Consider the following 20090-nt stretch of genomic DNA (forward strand, 5'->3'; position numbering starts at 1 on the left):
GGATGCCAGCACTGATACTGTTAATAAACAGCCCTAGTAAAACAAGCATAAACCTTTTGTGAGAACATTCCTTCCTAGAAGGAGTTGGGTTTGCCCTTTCCCAAGATTTAGATTTCTGTGAAAATTCTTTTAGACGTGTCTTGGCCAGAAAGCATTCTCTCATTTTGCTCTCTATCCATGCTACTGAATGTTGCTTCTGTCAGAGGCAAAAAAAATACTGCAATTCTTAAATAGTAATCAGTTTTAAATAAGAACAGAAATTGCCACATTGGCAGAATTCGAGCCATCTATTTAAAGATGATTTTCTAAAAAGTTACACGTCAGACTCCTATTGCAATGAGTTTCCTTGAATGAGTAAGAGATTATTAATGAGAAGATACCACCGAAAACCATCAGCCGGCATTCGTAAGAAGAAGATATTGTGTAGTGAAGTAATAAATAACATGAAGCTCTGAGTTTTTGCAAAGAATTACGAGTATTGATTGGATTTTCTTCTTTGCTTTTAGCTGTATGACAAAATTAACACAAAGTCTTCACCACAAATCAGGAATCCTCCGAGTGATGCAGTACAGAGAGCCAAAGAGGTAAGTGATATATCTTGTAAATGTGTCTGGGTGTCCTATTTGCTACCTTTATTGAGAACATTTCTGCTGCACTGTAAGAGGTGGTTTCCTTGGAGTCATAGCTGGACCCTGATACTCAGATTTAGTATTTCTAACTTTATCGCTGAGCGTTTTACATACAGGAAAGAAAGGAAAGCCTCAGTGGCAGCATTGCCTTGATTTCCAGTTCTGGTTCTGCTATGTAAAGTTGAACATGTTAATATATCAATGGTACTTCTCTCTTTTTTTTAAATAAGTAAGTCATTTTACTACACTTGGTAGAAATAGACTGAAAATTAGAGTTGTTTTTTTAAGGTGGTAATGTTTGGAGGTTAATTAAATATCTATAGCAATTAAGTATATTCAGTTTAGAGAGAAATCATTTCTGTAAGTTGCCAGTTGGTGTACATGGCTGTATCCATCACAGACTTTTTTTTAACTTTTTGTGAAATTCATTTTTACTTATTTTAAGTTATCTCCACACCAGTGTGTGGCTTGATCTCACAACCCCAAGATCAAGAATCACACTCTGTACTGACTGAGCTGGCCAGGTGCCCCAACTTTTTATTATAGAAACATGATACTGCAGAAAGTTTGGATAAATAAAAATCCATCCATAATCCCGTCACCTTAACACAGTACTTTTCATTTTTGCGTGTGCACTTCCAATCACTACCATTTGCATATACATTTTATATACTTGTAATCAAAATGTATCTTTTCTTACCTGACATTATACTATCATTTTTCCAATGTTTATATTTGGTCTTCACAAATACAAATTCTAACAATGGCATAAATCTTCTTTGCTGTTACTAAATTATAATGAATTTGCAATTCCCCCATTGTTAGACATCTGGGTTTTTTTCTTCCACTTTTTGATGTTCTAAAAATCTTTATGCAAATTAGCATTTCCCCTTAAGAAATATTTTTATACAGTGAGACTACTAAATGAAAGGCACGAAAGACATAATCCCTTCCGGAAGGGATTAAACACAACACCGATGCTGGCAGGGATGGCATAGCCACTGAGAAGACCAAGGGGGCGCTACTGGGCCTGCGCTTGTGGTCCAGGGCACCAGCCGGGAGAGCTTCTCTGACTTAGGAGACCACACCTCGCTGTTGAAAATGATAGACTTCGTGAGAGTAGCAGGGGACCGGAGAGAACACACAGTTTCATCCTCAAAGCCTACAGTACACCAAGGAGAATCTGCTTATCTTCATTAAACAATACGAAGGAACAGCATAACCAGTACTTGTCAAGGGTTCCTTTAGATAAGAAAGGAGAAAACTGTAGTGTTTGTTTGGTCTTTTTTGTTCTTCCCTGAGGAGGTGATGGAGTGGCACTTAGGTATGCTAGTGAAATCTAAGCCTTAGGTTAAGTGACCTCTGAACATTCCTTCCTGCCCCAGTATTAGATTCTCCAAGGTGAGGTGAGAGATTCTTCTGGGCCGATGACGTGCCCCCTGATACCCAGTCCTGCTGAAGCAGTCCTTGATTGGCTCAGCTTTGGGAATTGTTCACAGTGTGTATAAGTACTCTGTGAGGGGCGTCTGGGTGGCTCCGTCAGTTAGCGCCTGACTCTTGGTTTCGGCTCAGGTCATGATCTCACGGTTAGTGGGTTGGAGCCCCACATTGGGCTCCATGCTGACAGTGCAGACCCTGCTTGGAATATTCTCTCTCTCTCTCTCTCTCTCTCCCCCCCTCCCCCTCTCCCCCCCTCTTGCCCCTCTCTCCCCTCTCTCCCCTCTCTTCCCTCCTCTCTCCCCTCTCTCCCCTCTCTCCCCTCCTCTCTCCCTGTCTCCCTCTCTCTGTCTTTCCTCTGTGAGTCCAACCATCTACAGTTAGAACCACAACAGGTTTACTCTGGGAGGTGGAAAAAAAGAGGCCCCTGGTCTCACATCACATAGTCAAACTGTACATGGATAAACTCCATCGTGGAGGTAATGGATAACTTTCTGAATGAAAGGAGAAGTTTTGTGTTGTTCTCATGTTGTGTTGTGTTCTTGTTCTTGTTATAACTGTGCTCTTGGATTCCCTGGCAGTGAATCCCAGCAACTGTTGGCAGAAGCATGGTTTTCTCTATGTAAGGGGATAAGTGTGGAGATCATTGCTTCTGCCAGGCTGCAAGGAAGATTACTTGAGTGTTTCTCTTTTTTTAAAGGTTTTTATTTGAGCCTGTGTCGTTTTAGTCTTTCTAAAAGGAATGACTGTTTTGTTAATATATATTTTTTTAAAAAGCTGCTATTAACTTTTATTCCAGATTCATTTTGGTAGCAAGTTTGGAAAAAGATTTGTAGACATATTTTCCCATTAAGTTAATTAAGTTACTGACACCTGGAGTAAATCTGTATTGCAGACACATCATTTTGTTTTTGTGTTTTTTGGGTTATGGTTAGGTAATGTAGTCAGAGAAATTATAGCAATATGCTTTATTTTTTATTACCATCAGTAGACTCCTTTTATATTAATAATCTTTATTAATACAGCAATGAGTTTTTTCCAGACTAATTGTTTTGCCTGCCATAATAATCTATTAATAATTTTTAATTTAAAAGAATTCTCTATTTTCTAAAGCCGGCATCCTGTTTATACTCTTATCCATCTTGCTTATTTTTTAGGTATTGGAAGAAATTTCATGTTACCCCGAGAATAATGACGCAAAGGAACTAAAGCGTATTTTAACACAACCTCATTTCATGGTGAGTGACAAACTTCTGTACAACAAAAACCTCACTTTCAGAAGAAGTTTTAATCATCCTCCTAAAATCATCAGATACGTCGTTACACATATACTATCAGACTGTTAGGACTACAGTACCATATAATATGAAACACATTAAGATCCTTTTTGTTTACTTTGTGTCCCAGTCCTAAAGATGCCATTCCTGAGGTCGCTTCTCAACAACTGTGCAGTCATCACACAAGGGGTTTGCTTCCTGCCGGACAGTTCTTAAGTCACCGGAACTGTTTCTGTTAACTTAAACCACAGAGAACTCAAATTGGAGACAGTTTTCACTAATAAAGAACTCTCTGAACCTAGGTGATTTATTGGAAGGATTCCATCTCTGGACAATGCAGAACTCTTACACTTTCTTCAGGCGTTTCTGCCGTATGGGAAGTGGAGACAGCACATGCAGTTAGCCAGTCGTTATAACACTTAACAGTTAAACAGGACTGTTTACCTTTCTGTGGAAGGTACCTTTCTGTGAAAGAAAGTCGGAGTTGTCTACTTAACTGCAGTTCAAAAGCATGATGACAAAAAGAAATTCATGTTGAGTATAACATTTTTAATACATTATCCACATCAGGGGCACCAGGCTGGCTCAGTCAGTCGAGCGTGTGACTCTTGATCTCGGGGTTGTGAGCTTGAGCCCTACGCTGGTGGTAGGGATCACTTAAATAAATAACTAAAACTTAAAGAAATTTTTTTAAAAAACCATAAGCCACATCAGTATAGGTAGAATATATGCAAAGAGTGGAAAATCTAAGTGATCGCCCTTTGGGAGAAAATATGGCTTAATAGCTATGTTCTTTAAAAAGAAAAAAAAAGCTATGTTCTTATTACTACTATTGAGGTGATACTTGACACTTATTAATTAATTAGTTTGAGGCGGGGAGAGGGAGAAGGATCGCAAGTGGGTGAGGGGCAGAGAGAAGGAGAGAAAATCCCAAGCAGGCTCCACACTCAGCATGGAACCCAACACAGAGCTTGATCTCGTGAACTGTGAGATCATGACCTGAGCCGAAATCAAGAGTTACATACTTAACCAACTGAGCCACCCAGGGGCCCCTAAGGTGATACTTTTAAAGTAACATTAGCAATATAACAGGTATATCCTATCAATTGTGCTGAGTTTTGCTATACGTGGTACTTTATGATACAGTGTTTTTAAAACTTTAGCACAGCCATTGAAATAGAATTTTCTCCTCAAAGTGACCACTTAGAAAGAAGTAATTACCGTATCCATGCTTAGTCTCCCACTCGCGCATTGAAGGCTGAAGTCAAGTATAATCCTTGAGAATGTTTCACCTGATTCGCCTATGACAGCAGCTCTCTCCAGTGAGTGACAGGAAATCAGGTTCTGCACCTGCGGGTAAATGCATTCTTACAACTTCGGTGTGCGAACATGGGACACGGCTCAAATCCCGCCTCTGCCATCAAAATCTCTCCTATCACCTCTGCAGGCCACAGACCTTTCTCTTCTGTGGTTCCTTCAGCGCTTGCTAGCGTTTGCCCACGGAACACTGTAATATGTGCCGGCCTGCCAAAGCAGGTCCCTTCACCAATGAATGGGCACAGCTCAGCTCAACTTTGTTGTCCTCCTTAAACTTGTGATCTCGTTTGATGGTTATTATTAACTGTTTTATATAGACCAGGAAAATGAAGAGACTGCATGCTTTAGTAGTATCCTCAAGCTTGAGAGATCACAAATATCAGAACTTAAGTACTCTTAATAGTGTTCCTCTGATGGTTTCATATATGTAGCCCATGCTTCCCCAGATTGTAATTCATTCTCCTTGTGTGACAGCATGTCTTATGTCGTGTAAAAGTGGCGAGAGCTCTGGGTTCAGCCTTGCCGCCATAGCTCTGAGAATTCTGACTCCCTGAGCCGAACTCACGGAGTTGGAATATTACACAGATGTACATTACCATGCTTAGCACAGTGCCTGATGTATCTTTATGCCCAATAAATGCTAGCTAATGAATATTCCTCGTTTACTCCCTGGTGTCTTATCATGTATAGGGTACACAGTAAGTCCTCAGCTAAACATTGACTAGATTAGGAACTTGCCCATTTGCAGACTGGTTAGCCTCGCCTCCACGGACAGTCCTGTGCTGTGCACTGTGCCTCTCAGAGGTGGAAACCTGTACGTTTTGAACAGACATGTCTGTTTATAAGTTGCTAAGTAACCCCAGTTCAACTCATAGAACGAGAGTGCCTGGGTGGCACAGTCAGTTAAGTGACTGACTCTTGATTTCAGCTCAGGTCATGATCTCACAGTTTGTGAGTTCGAGCCCCACATCAGGCTCCACGCTGACAGTGCAGAGCCTGCTTGGGATTCTTCCTCTCTCCCATCTCTCTCTGCCCCTCCCATGCTCGCTCTCACTTGCTCGCTCGCTCTCTCTCTCTCTCTCTCTCTCTCAATAAATAAAATTTTAAAAATTAATAGAATGACATAGAACCATTTGAGACCAGTAGATCTTTCAGATTTGACATAAGCCAAATAAAGAAATTAACATATGCCCAAATAAGAGTCTTTTTTAAGGTTGTTTTTTTTCCAAAGTCATTAAAGCTCAGATTAACCCCATGTCTCACAACTTCCCCACCTTTGAAGCCTTGATTTCTTTTGCTTTTTGAAGTCAGAGAGAAGTCAATATATGCATTGCTATTACCAAACATTTTCAAAAATAATAAATAATTCTTTTAATTTCTGAAAACCTAGCTAGATCCTGAGAAAACATTTTCATTCATTCATCAAATATGTAAATGCCTACTCTGTGTATTAAGGACAGTGGTGAATAGGACAAACAAGGCCCCTGCCCTCACGGAATGTCCATTGTAGTGGGGATGGGGTGCAGGATGGATAAGTGGGCTAGAGACACAAGATAAACAAGTCAACTAACAAGATAATTTCATATCATGGTAATAACTATGAAGAAAAAGAAAGGATGGTGGGGCAGACGTGATAGTGAGGTGGGAGCTACTTCAGGCAGTCAGGGGAACGCCCCTCTGAGGGCTTAAGAATTGCTATCTGAAAGAACCGACCTTCTGAACATCCAAGCATGGGGAAGAGTAAATGCAAAGGCCTAGAGGCAGGAAGGAGCTTTGCAAGATCAAAGTATAGAAGGAAGGCTATTGTGGCTCTGATACAGCAAACAAGGAAGAGAGTGGTATGAGAAGAGCTAGGAGACGTTGGCAGAGGCCAGACGAAGTAGGGTCTTCCAGGCCGTGGTAAGGAGTCTGGATTTTCTCCTGATTGCGGTTGGGCGGTGCTGAGTGACTGCATGCAGGAAAATGTGATCAGATCCACGCTTGAAAGATCCTGTGGCTGATGTGCAGAGAATGGATTCTGGTGGGGAGAAGTGCTAAAAGAGGGAAGGCCAGTTGGGAGGCTGTTGTGAGTGGTGGTAGGGGCTTGGAGAAGGATGGGGCTGGTGGAAAATGGGCAGACTGGGATTCAGCAGTGGAGATGGTTAGACACAACAGGACTTGCTGATGGCTGGGATGTGAAGGAGTGTGGCTAACCCCGTTTTACAGTTCAGAGAGGAAACCACACCCTAGAAAGGTAACGAGGCTTGCTTGAGGTCACTCACCTAGTAAGCGGCCTCACTGAGGTTCAAAACCCAGATCTTGCTGACTCCAGAGCCCATGCTCTCAAAAGTTGTTTGACCTGGAATGAGGACCCATTTTCCTATAAACTTAACTTGAGCTCGCTGGTCATTCCCAAATAAGCATATGTTTAGATAATATCCCATGTGGGAAATAGAGTTCTGAGCTATATATACTATGTTAAATAAACTTGTACTGCTGGAGCTTTTCTCTTCTAAGCATTTTATTTTATTTTTTTTTTTAAATGTTTTATTTATTTCTAGGAGAGAGAGAGAGAGACAGCGTGAGCAGGGCAGGATCAGAGAGAGAGGGAGTCACAGACTGAAACAGGCTCCAGGCTCTGAGCCGGCAGTCAGCACAGAGCCCGACGCAGGGCTCGAACCCACGAACCACGAGATCATGACCTAAGCGAAAGTCGGACGCTTAACCGACTAAGCCACCCAGGCGCCCCTTTTTTTTTTTTTTTTAATTTTTTTTTTCTTCAAGCTATGCACTGTTTAGTGCCCCCTCACCCAGACCCCAGTTTAGATCAGCCCCCTGAGATCTTGGAACAGGCAGCCATTTCTATTAGAAACCCAAATGCAGGGGCGCCTGGGTGGCTCAGTCAGTTAAGCGTCCAAGTTCAGCTCAGATCATGATCTCACAGTTCGTGAGTTCGAGCCCCGCATCAAGCTCTGTGCTGACAGCTCAGAGCCTGGAGCCTGCTTTGGACTCTGTGTCTCCCTCTCTCTCTCTGCCCCTTCCCTGCTCATGCTCTGTCTCTCTCCCTCAAAAATAAACATTTGGGGCGCCTGGGTGGTTTAATCAGTTGAGCGTCCAACTTCAGCTCAAGTCGTGATCTCATGGTTCATGAGTTCAAGTCCCACATCGGGCTCTGTGCTGACAGCTAAGAGCCTAGAGCCTGCTTCAGATTCTGTGTCTCCCTTTCTCTCTGCCCCTGCCCTGCTAGTGCTCTGTCTCTCTCTCGCAAAAATAAACAAACATTTTAAAAAATTAAAATTAAATTAAAAAAATAAACATTGTTTTAAATTTTAAAAAGAACCCAAACGCATTCCTTGCTCCAAGCATATGCTCTGTTGATGACAGAACAGTACAACCTTCTTTACGATTTTACTACATTGTTACCTTTTTATTTTTGCCTCATCTGCATGCCTTTCAAATTAAAATAACCAAGTCATGGCTTTGATAAGCTTTGTAATTAAATAACTTAATTTGAGATGCTAAGGGTTATACTTTTAAAGCCATTATGATTGCATTTCATTATCTCTGGATATTTCATTACCACACAGATCACAGATTAGAATAGAACCGAGTTTATAGTTAGCACACAAGAAAATAAAATCTGTGTGAAGATCCAAACATACTGATATTCAGCCATAAAGTTCTCTCTGAAGTGGAAATGTTCAAATATTCATGGCCATTAAAAATTTTTTTATGATGACACAAAAAATACAGAAAGTGGAAGATTATCCTTTTCCAGGGGGGAAAAGGGGATTTTTATTATCCAGTTTCACGGAGATGACATATGCAGATACCAATACAAGGAAATCACTTTTTCTTTGTTAACAGGCTTTGCAAAAACATTCATAATAATAACTGTCAACTTATTTTTCATTGGGCAAGTGCTCCAGAAAATCAAAATAACAAAAACATTACATAGATTTAGACTTTGAGCTCTATGTCATATGTGTTATTTGGAAAATTACATTTTTTCAGGTACACTTGCGTGTGTTTTCATTTCTTTTACTAAGTCACGCGTTATAAATCATCTTTATCCTTTGGGTTATATAAAGGAGTTATTGGATAATACTATCCAGAAAGACATTTGCTCAGTACACCAATTATTGCTTTGTGTCTTTATAAATTTGTTTCCATTTTAAGCCCTAGCCCAAATTTGCCACCTCTGTTAACAGATGATTCTACTCAGTTGTTTGGAATTGTGTCACATCAGCCTTTATGTGAAATAACACATTTCTGCTGGACTAGGACTGTTACTAATATTTTACGTTCTTCACCAAATACCAGGCCTTACTTCAGACTCACGACGTAGTGGCACATGAAGTTTACAGCGATGAGGCGTTGAGGGTCACACCTCCTCCCACCTCTCCCTATTTAAATGGTGATTCTCCAGAAAGCGCGAACGGAGATATGGATATGGAGAATGTGACCAGAGTCCGCCTGGTCCAGTTCCAGAAGAACACAGATGAGCCCATGGTAAGTAGGAAAAGAAAGTCTTCTAGACTTTAAAATCCCAGCCCGAGTTAGGGTACCCCACCTTAACCTATACACTACCAAGAGGTGGGGAGGGAAGGAGGGCAGTAGCATCTCTGGGATGCCTTGGGCAAATCACTTCCAGTTTGTCATAGTTTGCTTAGCAATTATTGCCAGAAGCATACTTGGCCAAATGACCCCCAGATCCCACCCAGCTCCAGAAGTCTAATATCCATTTAATCGTTTTATACAGTCATTCACCCATTTAGCAAATGTTTGTTAAGTGCCTACTATGTGCAGGTCAGTGTATTGGATGCCAGTGATGTAGTGGCAGATAAGACACAGCCCCTTCCCAGAACTTGCTTTCCACAGAACCACTGATGTTACACAAGTAAATATGCAGTTGAGCACAGTTTGTTGAACAAGGACTGTTAGGACAGAGCTATAGAGGAGCAAAGGCTGTGACAGAGAGGCAGGATGAAGGGGTGATGTTCAGCCAAGCAAAGCAGAAAGGAAGAGGGAAGGGACGAGAAGAAGGAGTCCTAGAGGTCCTGTGATCATCATTTTCCAAAGCAGCACAATGACATCTGTTTGATCTTTTGTATGGAGGCTACCTGAAAACATAGGCTGAATAAAAAGTATATCCTTGAGTTAGTTTTTTCAGAAAGCATAAAATGGCCTTGAGTCGGGACGCCTGAATGGCTCAGTTGATTAAGTCTCCGACTTCAGCTCAGGTCATGATCTCATGGTTCGTGGGTTCAAGCCCCACATCGGGCTCTGTGCTGACAGCTCAGAGCCTGGAGCCTGCTTCGGATTCTGTGTCTCCCTCTCTGCCCCCTCACCCCCACTTTTGTGCTCTCTCTCCCTCTCTCAAAAATAAATAACCATAAAAATTTTTTAAAAATGGCTTTGAGTCTCCCCAAAAGTCCTTTAAAGAAGACCACCTCTGCTCTTTCTTTGATCCTACTGAAGGTGTGTATTCTCCTTTTGAATGGTTGCCATAAAAATGGGAATTATTTGATGTAAAATAGATACTCTCAACAGTGGAGTACAGTTCTGTTAAACTTAATACAGCTTCATTTGCTTGCTTAGTTGTCTTATCAAAAGCATTATATCACTGTGCAGCATATACCTGTGTGATCTTTTTTACTTCTTGGACCTCCTATAATGTGTCCAGCTATGCTAGATCCACCCTGCAAGGGCGATACACTCCCATTACGCCCTTCTTTTCCCATTTGCAACTCACCTTGAAATTACTTTTCAGTCGATTGAGACTCCCTTAGTTGCAAGTGATAAAGACCAAACTTGAACTAGCTTAGACAACAGGGGAAAGGCTTATGTAAACAAGAAAAGGCCAGGAGTCTACCCCAAGCTGGGGTAGGTTCGTGAGTAGGCACCCAGCCCAAGCTAGACCAATCCCTTCCCTGGAATTTAGAAACTTGCAAATAGAGAGAAGATGAGTCAGTTCCTCTCTGCAAAGAAAGGTTTGGGTCAGACAAAATAATAAATGTTGTTAACTCTAATTGGGCCCCCAATCATGAGAGACCCTGTCTGTCTTGTCACTATTGTATATTCTCTATATTGTATATTCTCTACAATGTACTATTGTATATTGAATAGTCTCATTCATTTGTGCTAGCAGAGTGCCTGCTACATAACAGAATCACAGTAGTGTTGGTTGAAAGAATGCATTAATGTATTCATTTCAAGGATGGAACCCCCATCATACTATCATTTCCCTTATGACGTTAGATTTGAGTTACATATTAACTTACAGCATTCTTCCAGGAACACCTCTCTTGGTAACCATACATGCTGATTGAATATACAAGTTGGAAATGAAACTTGAACATTACAGTTGAATGTTGGGACTGGAAACATTTGATATACCAATTCTTCACATTGCTTGCCCACCACTTCTAAGAACTGCAAAATAGGAACCAGGCAAAGTTATATTCTGTGGAACTGTACAAATTCTGAGTCTAAATTATAAAGGTTCAAATATTTTCTTAAAGTTTTCCAACAGAGTGTTATTCTCCAATGAAGAAGATAAGATAGTCCCCCTACTGTTAATCATCTTAAATTCAAGACCAGTTTTCACCAAGGGTGCTTGTTAACAATATAGATTTCTGGGCTCCATTCCAGACTTCCTGAATCTGAATCCAAAGAGTGAATTTAAAAGACAGTATTACTTAAAAGGTCCCCATGTGCCTTTTAGGATCAGCCAGGTCTAGTACCAAAAAAAAAAAAAAAAAAAAAGCAGGGGCGCCTGGGTGGCTTAGTCGGTTAAGCGTCCGACTTTCGCTAAGTCAATGTCTCGCGGTTCGTGGGTTCGAGCCCCGCGTCGGGCTCTGTGCTGACTGCCGGCTCAGAGCCTGGAGCCTGTTTCAATCTGTGACTCCCTCTCTCTNTTCGTGGGTTCGAGCCCCGCGTCGGGCTCTGTGCTGACTGCCGGCTCAGAGCCTGGAGCCTGTTTCAATCTGTGACTCCCTCTCTCTCTGACCCTGCCCTGCTCACGCTGTCTCTCTCTCTCTCTCCTAGAAATAAATAAAACATTAAAAAAAATTTTTTTTTAAATGCTTATGAAAGTTTATCTTATAATAGAGAATAATGGGAAAACAAAAAGTAATCTCCATAGACTAGTAGTCCAGCATTAAAGATGTAGAGCTTCTGCTTCTGGCCAAGATGGAATAACAAGGACCAAATTTACCCTCTCACCTGAAATAACCAAAAAAAAAATTTTAGCAGACAAAAATTACATGAAAGAACAGTTTTCAAGACATGGGACATCAGACAACAAAGGATAATGAACCCTAAGAGACAGGAAGCAAACAGGGTGAGCCTTACGATTTCCCGACCTCACTGACTTGAGAGAGTTTCCAGGCCACAGCACAGAAAGGGAGAACTGAGGCAGAGCAGGCAGACACCCTGAATTGAGGAGACAGAGCTGAGAATCAAGGAGACCTAGGCACCTAAAGTTTATAGGACCAGAGGACTGAAGAGGAGAGAGCTGCACAGAGAGAGAACTCCAGAGATCCATAGATGGTCCCCCTGAAGTAGTCATCTGAGTTATGATCAGTGCATTTATGAGAAGAAACTACCCAGAGCCAAGGAAAAACCATTCATGAGGATTAGAGGGAACAGTACCCAATATTCACTGCCTGTTAACCACCAGCCAGACTGGAAAAACGAATTCATGGAGCATTGTATAGAGTGCTCAGGAAGATCTTGTCTCAGTAATGAGGAATAATTAGCCCTAGGTTCAGAATTGCTCAAGACCTGCCTAACAAATCATGAAAGCAAGATGCAAAGGACTTGACACAAAGGTCAAACTAATTGACCCAAGTAACTGGACTATATCCCAGAACAAAGCCTAAGAATATTTATAAGAATAAAAAACCTCTAACATGCAGCAAGATAAAATTCATAATGTCTGGCATTGAATCAAAGATTACTAAGCACGTAAAGAAGGGGGGAAATGTGACCTATAATATGGAGAATAATCAAAACAGAAAACTGACAAAGATATTAGAATTAGTAGAAAAATACATATAAATATAAAATATAAATAATAAAAAATAATGGCAGATTAAACACTTGAGAAGAAAAGATTAGTGAACTCAAAGACATAGCAATAGAAACTATCCAAAATGAAACACAGAAAAAGAATTTTTAAAAATGAAAAATGCACTGCTGAGCTCTGGGACAACTTCAGGCAGCCTAACATATGGCTAATTTGACTCTGTGAAGGAAGAGAGAGTGAAGAAAAGAGAGGAGATGTTTGAAAAAATAATGGATGAAAACATTCCAAGCTTGATGAAAACTATAAATCTTCAGGTACAAGACCACAATGAACCCCAAACCCAAGAAACATGAAGAAAACCACACCAAGGTACATCTTAATCAGATGAGTTAGAAACCGTGATAAATAGAAGATCTTGAAGACAGAGATAAAAAAGAAATGTTACATACAGAGGAACAAGGATAAGAATGGCATCAGACCTCTTATCAGAAACAACACAATTGAGAAGACCAGTGCCTTTAAAGTCCGGAAGGAAAAAACAAAATTGCTTAACTTAGGATTCTAAACCCAGCAAAGGTGTGTTTCAGAAACTAAGGGCAAAATAAAAACATTTTCAGAGATACCACAACTGAAAGAATTCAGTAGACCTACAATGTAAGAAATGTCAAAGAACATCCTTATTGTTTAAATCTTTTTAAACGATAGTTAGCAGTTTAAACAGAAATAACAGCACCATGTTTGGGGGGTTATTACATGTAAAAGTAAAATGTATAACAGTAGCACAAAGGTCAAGAGAAAGGAAGTGGAAATATACTGTTAAAAAGTTCTTATACTGGCGCGCCTGGGTGGCTCAGTTGGTTGGGCATCCAACTTCGGCTCAGGTCATGATCGCACAGTTCGTGGGTTCAAGCCCCGCGTCAGGCTCTGTGCTGACAGCTCAGAGCTTGGAGCCTGCTTCGAATTCTGTCTCCCTCTCTCTCTGCCCCTCCTCTGCTCACTCTGTCTCTCTCTGTCTTTCAGAAATAAAATTTAAAAATATTTTTTAAAAAGTTCTTATACTACATATGATATTGTGTAATATGACTTGAAGGTGGACTGATAAGTTAAAGACGTACACAATAAACCCTAAAGCAACCACTAAAACAACAAAACTGAATTATAGCTACTCGGATAACACAGGAGAGAAAAATAGAATAAAAATAAGCTAATCCAAAAGAAGACAGAAAAAGAGGAAAAAGGGAACATGGAACAGATGGAACAAATAGAAATTAAATATCAAGGAGATATATGTATACCTTACTGTATCAATAATCCTGTGAAATGCAAATAGTCTGAATTGCCCAAATTAAGAAGCAGAGATTGTCAGATGGGGTAGGAAGCAGGGTAGACCCAATTATATATTGCCTGCAAGAAATGCTTTATACATAAAGACAAATAGTTTCAAAGCAAAAGGATTGAAAAAGTTCTATTATGATGTCATTAATCAAAAGGAAGCTGGAGTGGCTATATTAATATCAGAGCATAATTCTCAGACCACATTGTGATTAAATTGAAAATGAATAACAGACCTCTGGAAAACTCCCCAAGCATTTGAAAACTAAATAACACAATTCTAAATGACCCATGGATCAAAGGAAAAATCAAAAGGGAAATTAAAAAGCATTTTGAAGTGAATGAAAATGAAACAACATACCACAATTTCTGGGATGCTGCTAACACAGTACATAGGGAGAAATGTGTAGCACTAAACACATATATTAGAAAATAAATAAATGACCTTAGCTTCTACCTCAAGAAACTAGAACAAAAAAGAGCAAATTAGGGGCATCTGGGTGGCTTAGTTGGTTAAGTGACAGGCTCTTGGTTTCAGCTCAGGTCATGATCTCACAGTTCATGAGTTTGAGCCCGACATCGGGCTCTGTGCTGGCAGTACAGAGCCTGCTTGGGATTTCTCTCTCCCCCTCTCTCTCTCTGCCCCTTCCCTCCCTCCCTCCCTCCCTCCCTCTCTCTCTCTCTCTCTCTCTCTCTCTCTCTCTCTCAAAAATAAACATTAAAAATTTTTTTAAAAGATGATAATTTAGTTTAAGCCAAGTTCTTTTTTTGAAAAAGAACATACTAAACGCAAAGTGGGTGAAAGAAAAGAAATAGTAAAGATCAAAGTGGATATTAAATAGAAAACAGAATAGAGGAAAATCAATAAAACAAGCTATTTCCTTGAGAAGATCAGACCCATCAGGAAAAAGAAGACACTAATTGCCAACATAATGCATTTTAAAAAATGACAGTACTACAGAATCTACAGACATAAAAAGTATAAGGTATCTTATAAACAACTTTATGACAAGAAATTCAACAACTTGGATGAAATGGACCAATTCCATGGAGGACAGAAATACCCCAAAGCTCACTTAAGAAGGAATACACTGGATTGCCCTACTTTTTTTAAAAATTGAATCTGTACTTAAAAACCATTCCTTGAAGGAAACTCCAAGATGACATTATTGGTGAAATCTACCAAACATATAAAGAAGTAATACCAATTCTACATAAATTTTTCTCAAAATATTGAAAAGGAAGGCATTCTCCCCAGTATCATCATCGTCATCATCATTATTATTAGGTGGCTAGCATTTTTACCCTGATACCAAAACCAGATAAAGACATTACAAGAAAACTACAGACTGGTAACCCTTATGAATATAGATGCAAAGATTCTAAACAAATTCATATCTTAACAAAAGGAGAATACATCATGACAAACTGGAGACTAACCCAGGGATACAGCTCACTTCTAATAGCCAAAATCTAGGGAAAAAATTAAGTCCATGAATGGATAAACAAAATGATATATCCATAAATGGAATATTCAAAGACAAAGAATGAACTGTTGACACATACAACAATGTGATTGAATCTCACATTGTGAATTTTTAAAAAGCAACAAAAAAGAGTGCATGCTGTATGAGGGACCATAGAGTAGGGACAGGGAGTACAGGAATGGGAGTAGATTACCAGTGGACACGAGGAAACTTTTAGGGGGGATGGATGGATGGACGGACGGATAGATAGATAGATATGTGTATATATGTAGATATATAGGCACAAAGAAACTTTTAGGGGTGATGGATATATATATAGGTATATCTGTGTATCTATATGTGTATACATAGAACTATATGGGCACAAGGAAACTTTTAGGGGGGATGGATATATATCTATATAGATATACCTATATGTATATATAGAGATATGAGCACAAGGAAGCTTTTAGGGATGATGGATGTATATATATACACACACATACACACACTCAGTATAGTTAATGGTTTCACACGTGTATACATATGTCAAACTTCTCAAATTGTACACCTTGTATGTCAATTATACATCAGTAAAAGCTTTTTAAAAAGATTAGCAACATGGAAAATAATTATAATTAGAAGATTAAAATCACAAAATAAAATATATATATTACTATTATTACAGCAATCAAAATACCATGGAATGGTAAACAGGTGATTTTCTACTTCATTTTCCATATTTTCTTGTATGTTTTCCTAACTTTTGTAAATAAAGGTATCTACAGTGAAATCACATAAAAAGGAATAGTAATTTTCTGTTATTTAACTTTTTACAGGGAATAACTTTAAAAATGAATGAGCTAAATCACTGTATTGTCGCAAGAATTATGCACGGGGGCATGATTCACAGGCAAGGTAAGTTCTGTATATGATTCTTTCCTTCCTTAACTTTTTTTCTGTAGCCTAGTGGAGAAAGCCTTGTGTGTGTGTGTGTGTGTGTGTGTGTGTGTTCCATATAAAAGATCTATTTAATCTGTCGTCCCCATAAATGATCTATTTAAGTTATCTGTCTTTGGTTTTAATCGCCATTGGCCTCCATTTGTTCATATTCATCTGTACATGGTCCAGCCTGTGGATAAGGCAGAGAGGACATATTATAGTTCTCTTGCTGGAACATGTCTGAATCACTGTTTGGATCCTGGCTTAGGAAAAGACCCTGGGGGATAAAGCAAAGTTATCATACCTGGCCCCAGGATATATGGAAGGCATCTATCTATTCTGGGACATACATACATACCTTCATTCATTCATTCATTCATTCATTCATATTTATTTGTGTATTAAAAATGGCAATTCAAGAATTGTTCTCTCAAATTTACTCAGGAATGATATCTACAATTTCTAAATTGGGCAATTAGAGGTTGATAAATAATAATATAAAAATTCAGTGGCAAAATAAGAAATATCAAATCTGGATTAAGTTTTTAATACCTGCTACAGTAATTGCAGTCATTCTGAGAAAGGAATTCACTGAGGCCTGAAGTAAAGAAGGAGTTTTTGAGAAAGGGGAACTTCCACTAACCATCGGGTGGGTGAGATTTAGACATACAGCCTTACCCTCCTCTCTGAAAGCACTGAGTTATATGTGCTAGTACTTAGAGGCTGATCCAAAAATTATTCTCCTGTGCAAAAAATTAGGCTTCCTTTCTTTAAGATCAGGTTATTTTTGTCCTTAGCGCCTCTTTGCTTTTTCCTTAACCCCAGAGAGCAAGAAGTAACACCATAAGCATTTTAGTGCCTTCCCATCCTCTTTAGTAATGACCACTGTGTACGCAGATGATACCTGGTACAACTGCTGCCTTCAGGGGAATCTGTATAGGCTACGTGAGTAGAAAGTGCTCACACAGGAGAATTGGTTTTAGACTCCAGGGTGGATTTTCTGTTTATTATTTTTAATAATTTGCTATAAATTCAGTAAAGTCACAACATCACTGTTTCCATAATCTCTTTTTATTACATTACTGTGTGACTAGGACCTGCCATCTCTGATAGAAGTGGTATAGCAGTGGGGTCCCTGGGTGGCTCAGTTGGTTAAGCGTCTGACTCTTGATTTTGGCTCAGGTCATGATCTCATGGTTCATGGATCCGAGCTCATATCAGGCTCTGTGCTGACAGCTCAGAGCCTGGAGCCTGCTTGGGATTCTGTGTCTCCCTCTCTCCCTGCCCCTCCCATGTTTGTGCGCTGTTTCTGTCTCTCAAAAGTAAATAAATGTTTAAAAAAAATTTTTTTTTAATTAAAAAAAAAAAGTGGTGTAGTGGACATCCTTGTCCTATTCTTATTTTTGAAAGGTAGCTTTCCAGTGTTTCCCCGTGAAGAATAACATTTACTGCAGATTTTTGTAGATGCCTTTTATTAGGGCTGAGGAAGTTCTCTTATATTCTTAGTTGCTGAGCCATTTATGATTGGGTTTGAATTTTATCAAATGCACTTCATCTGCTGAGATGATCATTTGTTTTTTTTTTCTTTTATCTATTAATGTAGTAAATGACTTTTAAAGATTTTCTTATGTTAAAGTCCTTTTGCACTTCTAGATAAACCAGCTTAATCATTGTGTATTATTTTTTTCTTTGGTATGTGCTGCTGGATCCTGTATGCCAATGTTTTGTTTAGGATATTTGTATTTGCAATTATGAATGAGACTGGCCTGTAGTTAGTCTTCCTTTCTGGTCTTTCTCTATATGGTTTTAATTTTTTTTTTAATTTTTTTTAATGTTTTTTATTTATTTCTAGGAGAGAGAGAGAGAGAGAGAGAGAGAGAGAGAGAGCGTGAGCAGGAGAGGGTCAAAGAGAGAAGGAGTCACAGACTCCGAAACAGGCTCCAGGCTCTGAGCTGGCAGTCAGCACAGAGCCCGTCGCGGGGCTCGAACCCACGAACCGTGAGATCATGACCTAAGCGAAAGTCGGAAGCTTAACCGACTAAGCCACCCAGGCGCCCCTATATGGTTTTAATTTTAAAGCTTCATTACTTCATTAAATGACTTGGAGAGCCTTCTCCCTTGATGAGTTCTCTGAAAGACTTTGTATAATTTTGGAATGATTTGTACCTTTAAAGTTTGGTAGAACTTAACTATAAAACTATCAAGGCCTAGTGTTTGGTTTTTGATTTGGGACTCTTTAGGAAAGACTTCTTTTTTTTTTTTTTTTTTTTTTTTTAACAACTGTTTTAGTTTGTTTAACAGTCATTCAAGCTTTCTGTATCTTGAGTGAGTTTGGTAAATTACATTTTCCTTTAAAAAGCTTTTAAAAATTATTGCAGTAAGCTTCTTATTCCCAGCCATCTCTGTAATTATGTCCCCTTATTCACTCCTAAAAGTGTTTCTTTGTGCCTTGTCTTTTTTCTCTTAATCAACTTTGCCAGGGGTTTGTTCAAAAACCCACTTTGGGTTCTGTTAATTCTCTCCATTATATGTTTATTTCCTATTTCATTGTTTTATGATCTGATTTCTAGTTCTCTCTTTCATTCTACTTCGTATTAGTTTTATCTAACTTTCCTAATTAGATGCTTAGTTCATTTATCCCAGTCTTTATTTGTAATGTATGCATTTGAGTCTAAACTCTACCCTTAAGTACTCATTTATCTGTATCCCACCAGTTCTGATATGAAGCATTTTTAGTGTAATTCAGTTTTAAGTACTCTTAAATTCCTATTATGGTATCTTTCATTGACCCACCGTCATTTAGAAGGTTTTTTTACATACCACATCTAAGAAGATTTTCTATGTGTCTTTTTATAATTTACCTCTAACTTAATTGCACTGTGGTCAGAGAGTGTGGTCTGTATGACACCATTTCTTTGAGGTTTCTTGAGACTTGCTTTATGGCATAGCACTTTAATCAGTTTTGTAAAGGTCCATGTGTACTTAAGAAGAAGGTTTGTTCTTTAACTGTTGCATGGAAAGGTCTCTCTATGATAATTGGCTTGGAGTTATTAATTTTTTTTCTTCACATCTTCTGTTTCTTGACTAGGTTTTTTGTGCATCTGACCTATCAGTAATTGCTGACATATCTCACTATCATAGTAGAGTTTTTCCATTTCTACCCATAGATCTCTCAATTTTGGCTTTATATATTTGAAGCTGTCTTATTAGGTGCATAGATCTGGTAACCATTTCTATTCTTAATACTTTCTATTTAAAACCTATTATCTAGGGGCACCTGGATGGCTCAGTTGGTTGAGCATCTGACTCTTGATTTCTTCGGCTCGGGTCACGATCTCACGGTCCCAGCCCCATGTCGGGTTCCCCGCTGAGTGAGGAGCCTGTTGGGGATACTCTCTTTCCCTCTCTCTCTGCCCTCCCCTACTCTCACTCCCTCTTTCCAAATAAGTAAACATTAAAACTGCTAAAATCTATTTATCTAATATTAATATACTTATTCCAGTTTTATTTTAGTATTTGCATGTCTTCTATCCTTTTATTCCCAACCATTCTCTGCTTGTATGCCTCAGTGTGTCTCTTGAAAACTTTATAAGCTGGGTTTTTTATTTTTTAATGTACTCTGATGATCACTATCTTTTAATGGGCATTAGTCCATTGATATTTATTGTGATTCTATCAT

At 39.1% G+C, this 20090-nt stretch overlaps 1 protein-coding gene across 4 annotated transcripts in view; it reads left to right on the forward strand.

The window, feature by feature from the left end:
- Window positions 1-20090, forward strand: part of CASK (calcium/calmodulin dependent serine protein kinase) — a 363023-nt gene that overhangs the window by 302131 nt on the left and 40802 nt on the right. For all 4 annotated transcript variants that reach the window (XM_039255996.1, XM_039256003.1, XM_039256010.1 and 1 more), the window contains exons 12-15: window positions 507-584; window positions 3224-3304; window positions 8963-9151; window positions 16309-16387. In XM_039255996.1, coding sequence (XP_039111927.1) covers window positions 507-584; window positions 3224-3304; window positions 8963-9151; window positions 16309-16387 — 427 coding nt within the window. The remainder of the gene's footprint in view (window positions 1-506; window positions 585-3223; window positions 3305-8962; window positions 9152-16308; window positions 16388-20090) is intronic.

The sequence above is a fragment of the Hyaena hyaena genome, unplaced genomic scaffold, assembly GCF_003009895.1.
Source record: "Hyaena hyaena isolate Hyena2069 unplaced genomic scaffold, ASM300989v1 scaffold_12, whole genome shotgun sequence".
Lineage (NCBI taxonomy): Eukaryota > Metazoa > Chordata > Mammalia > Carnivora > Hyaenidae > Hyaena > Hyaena hyaena.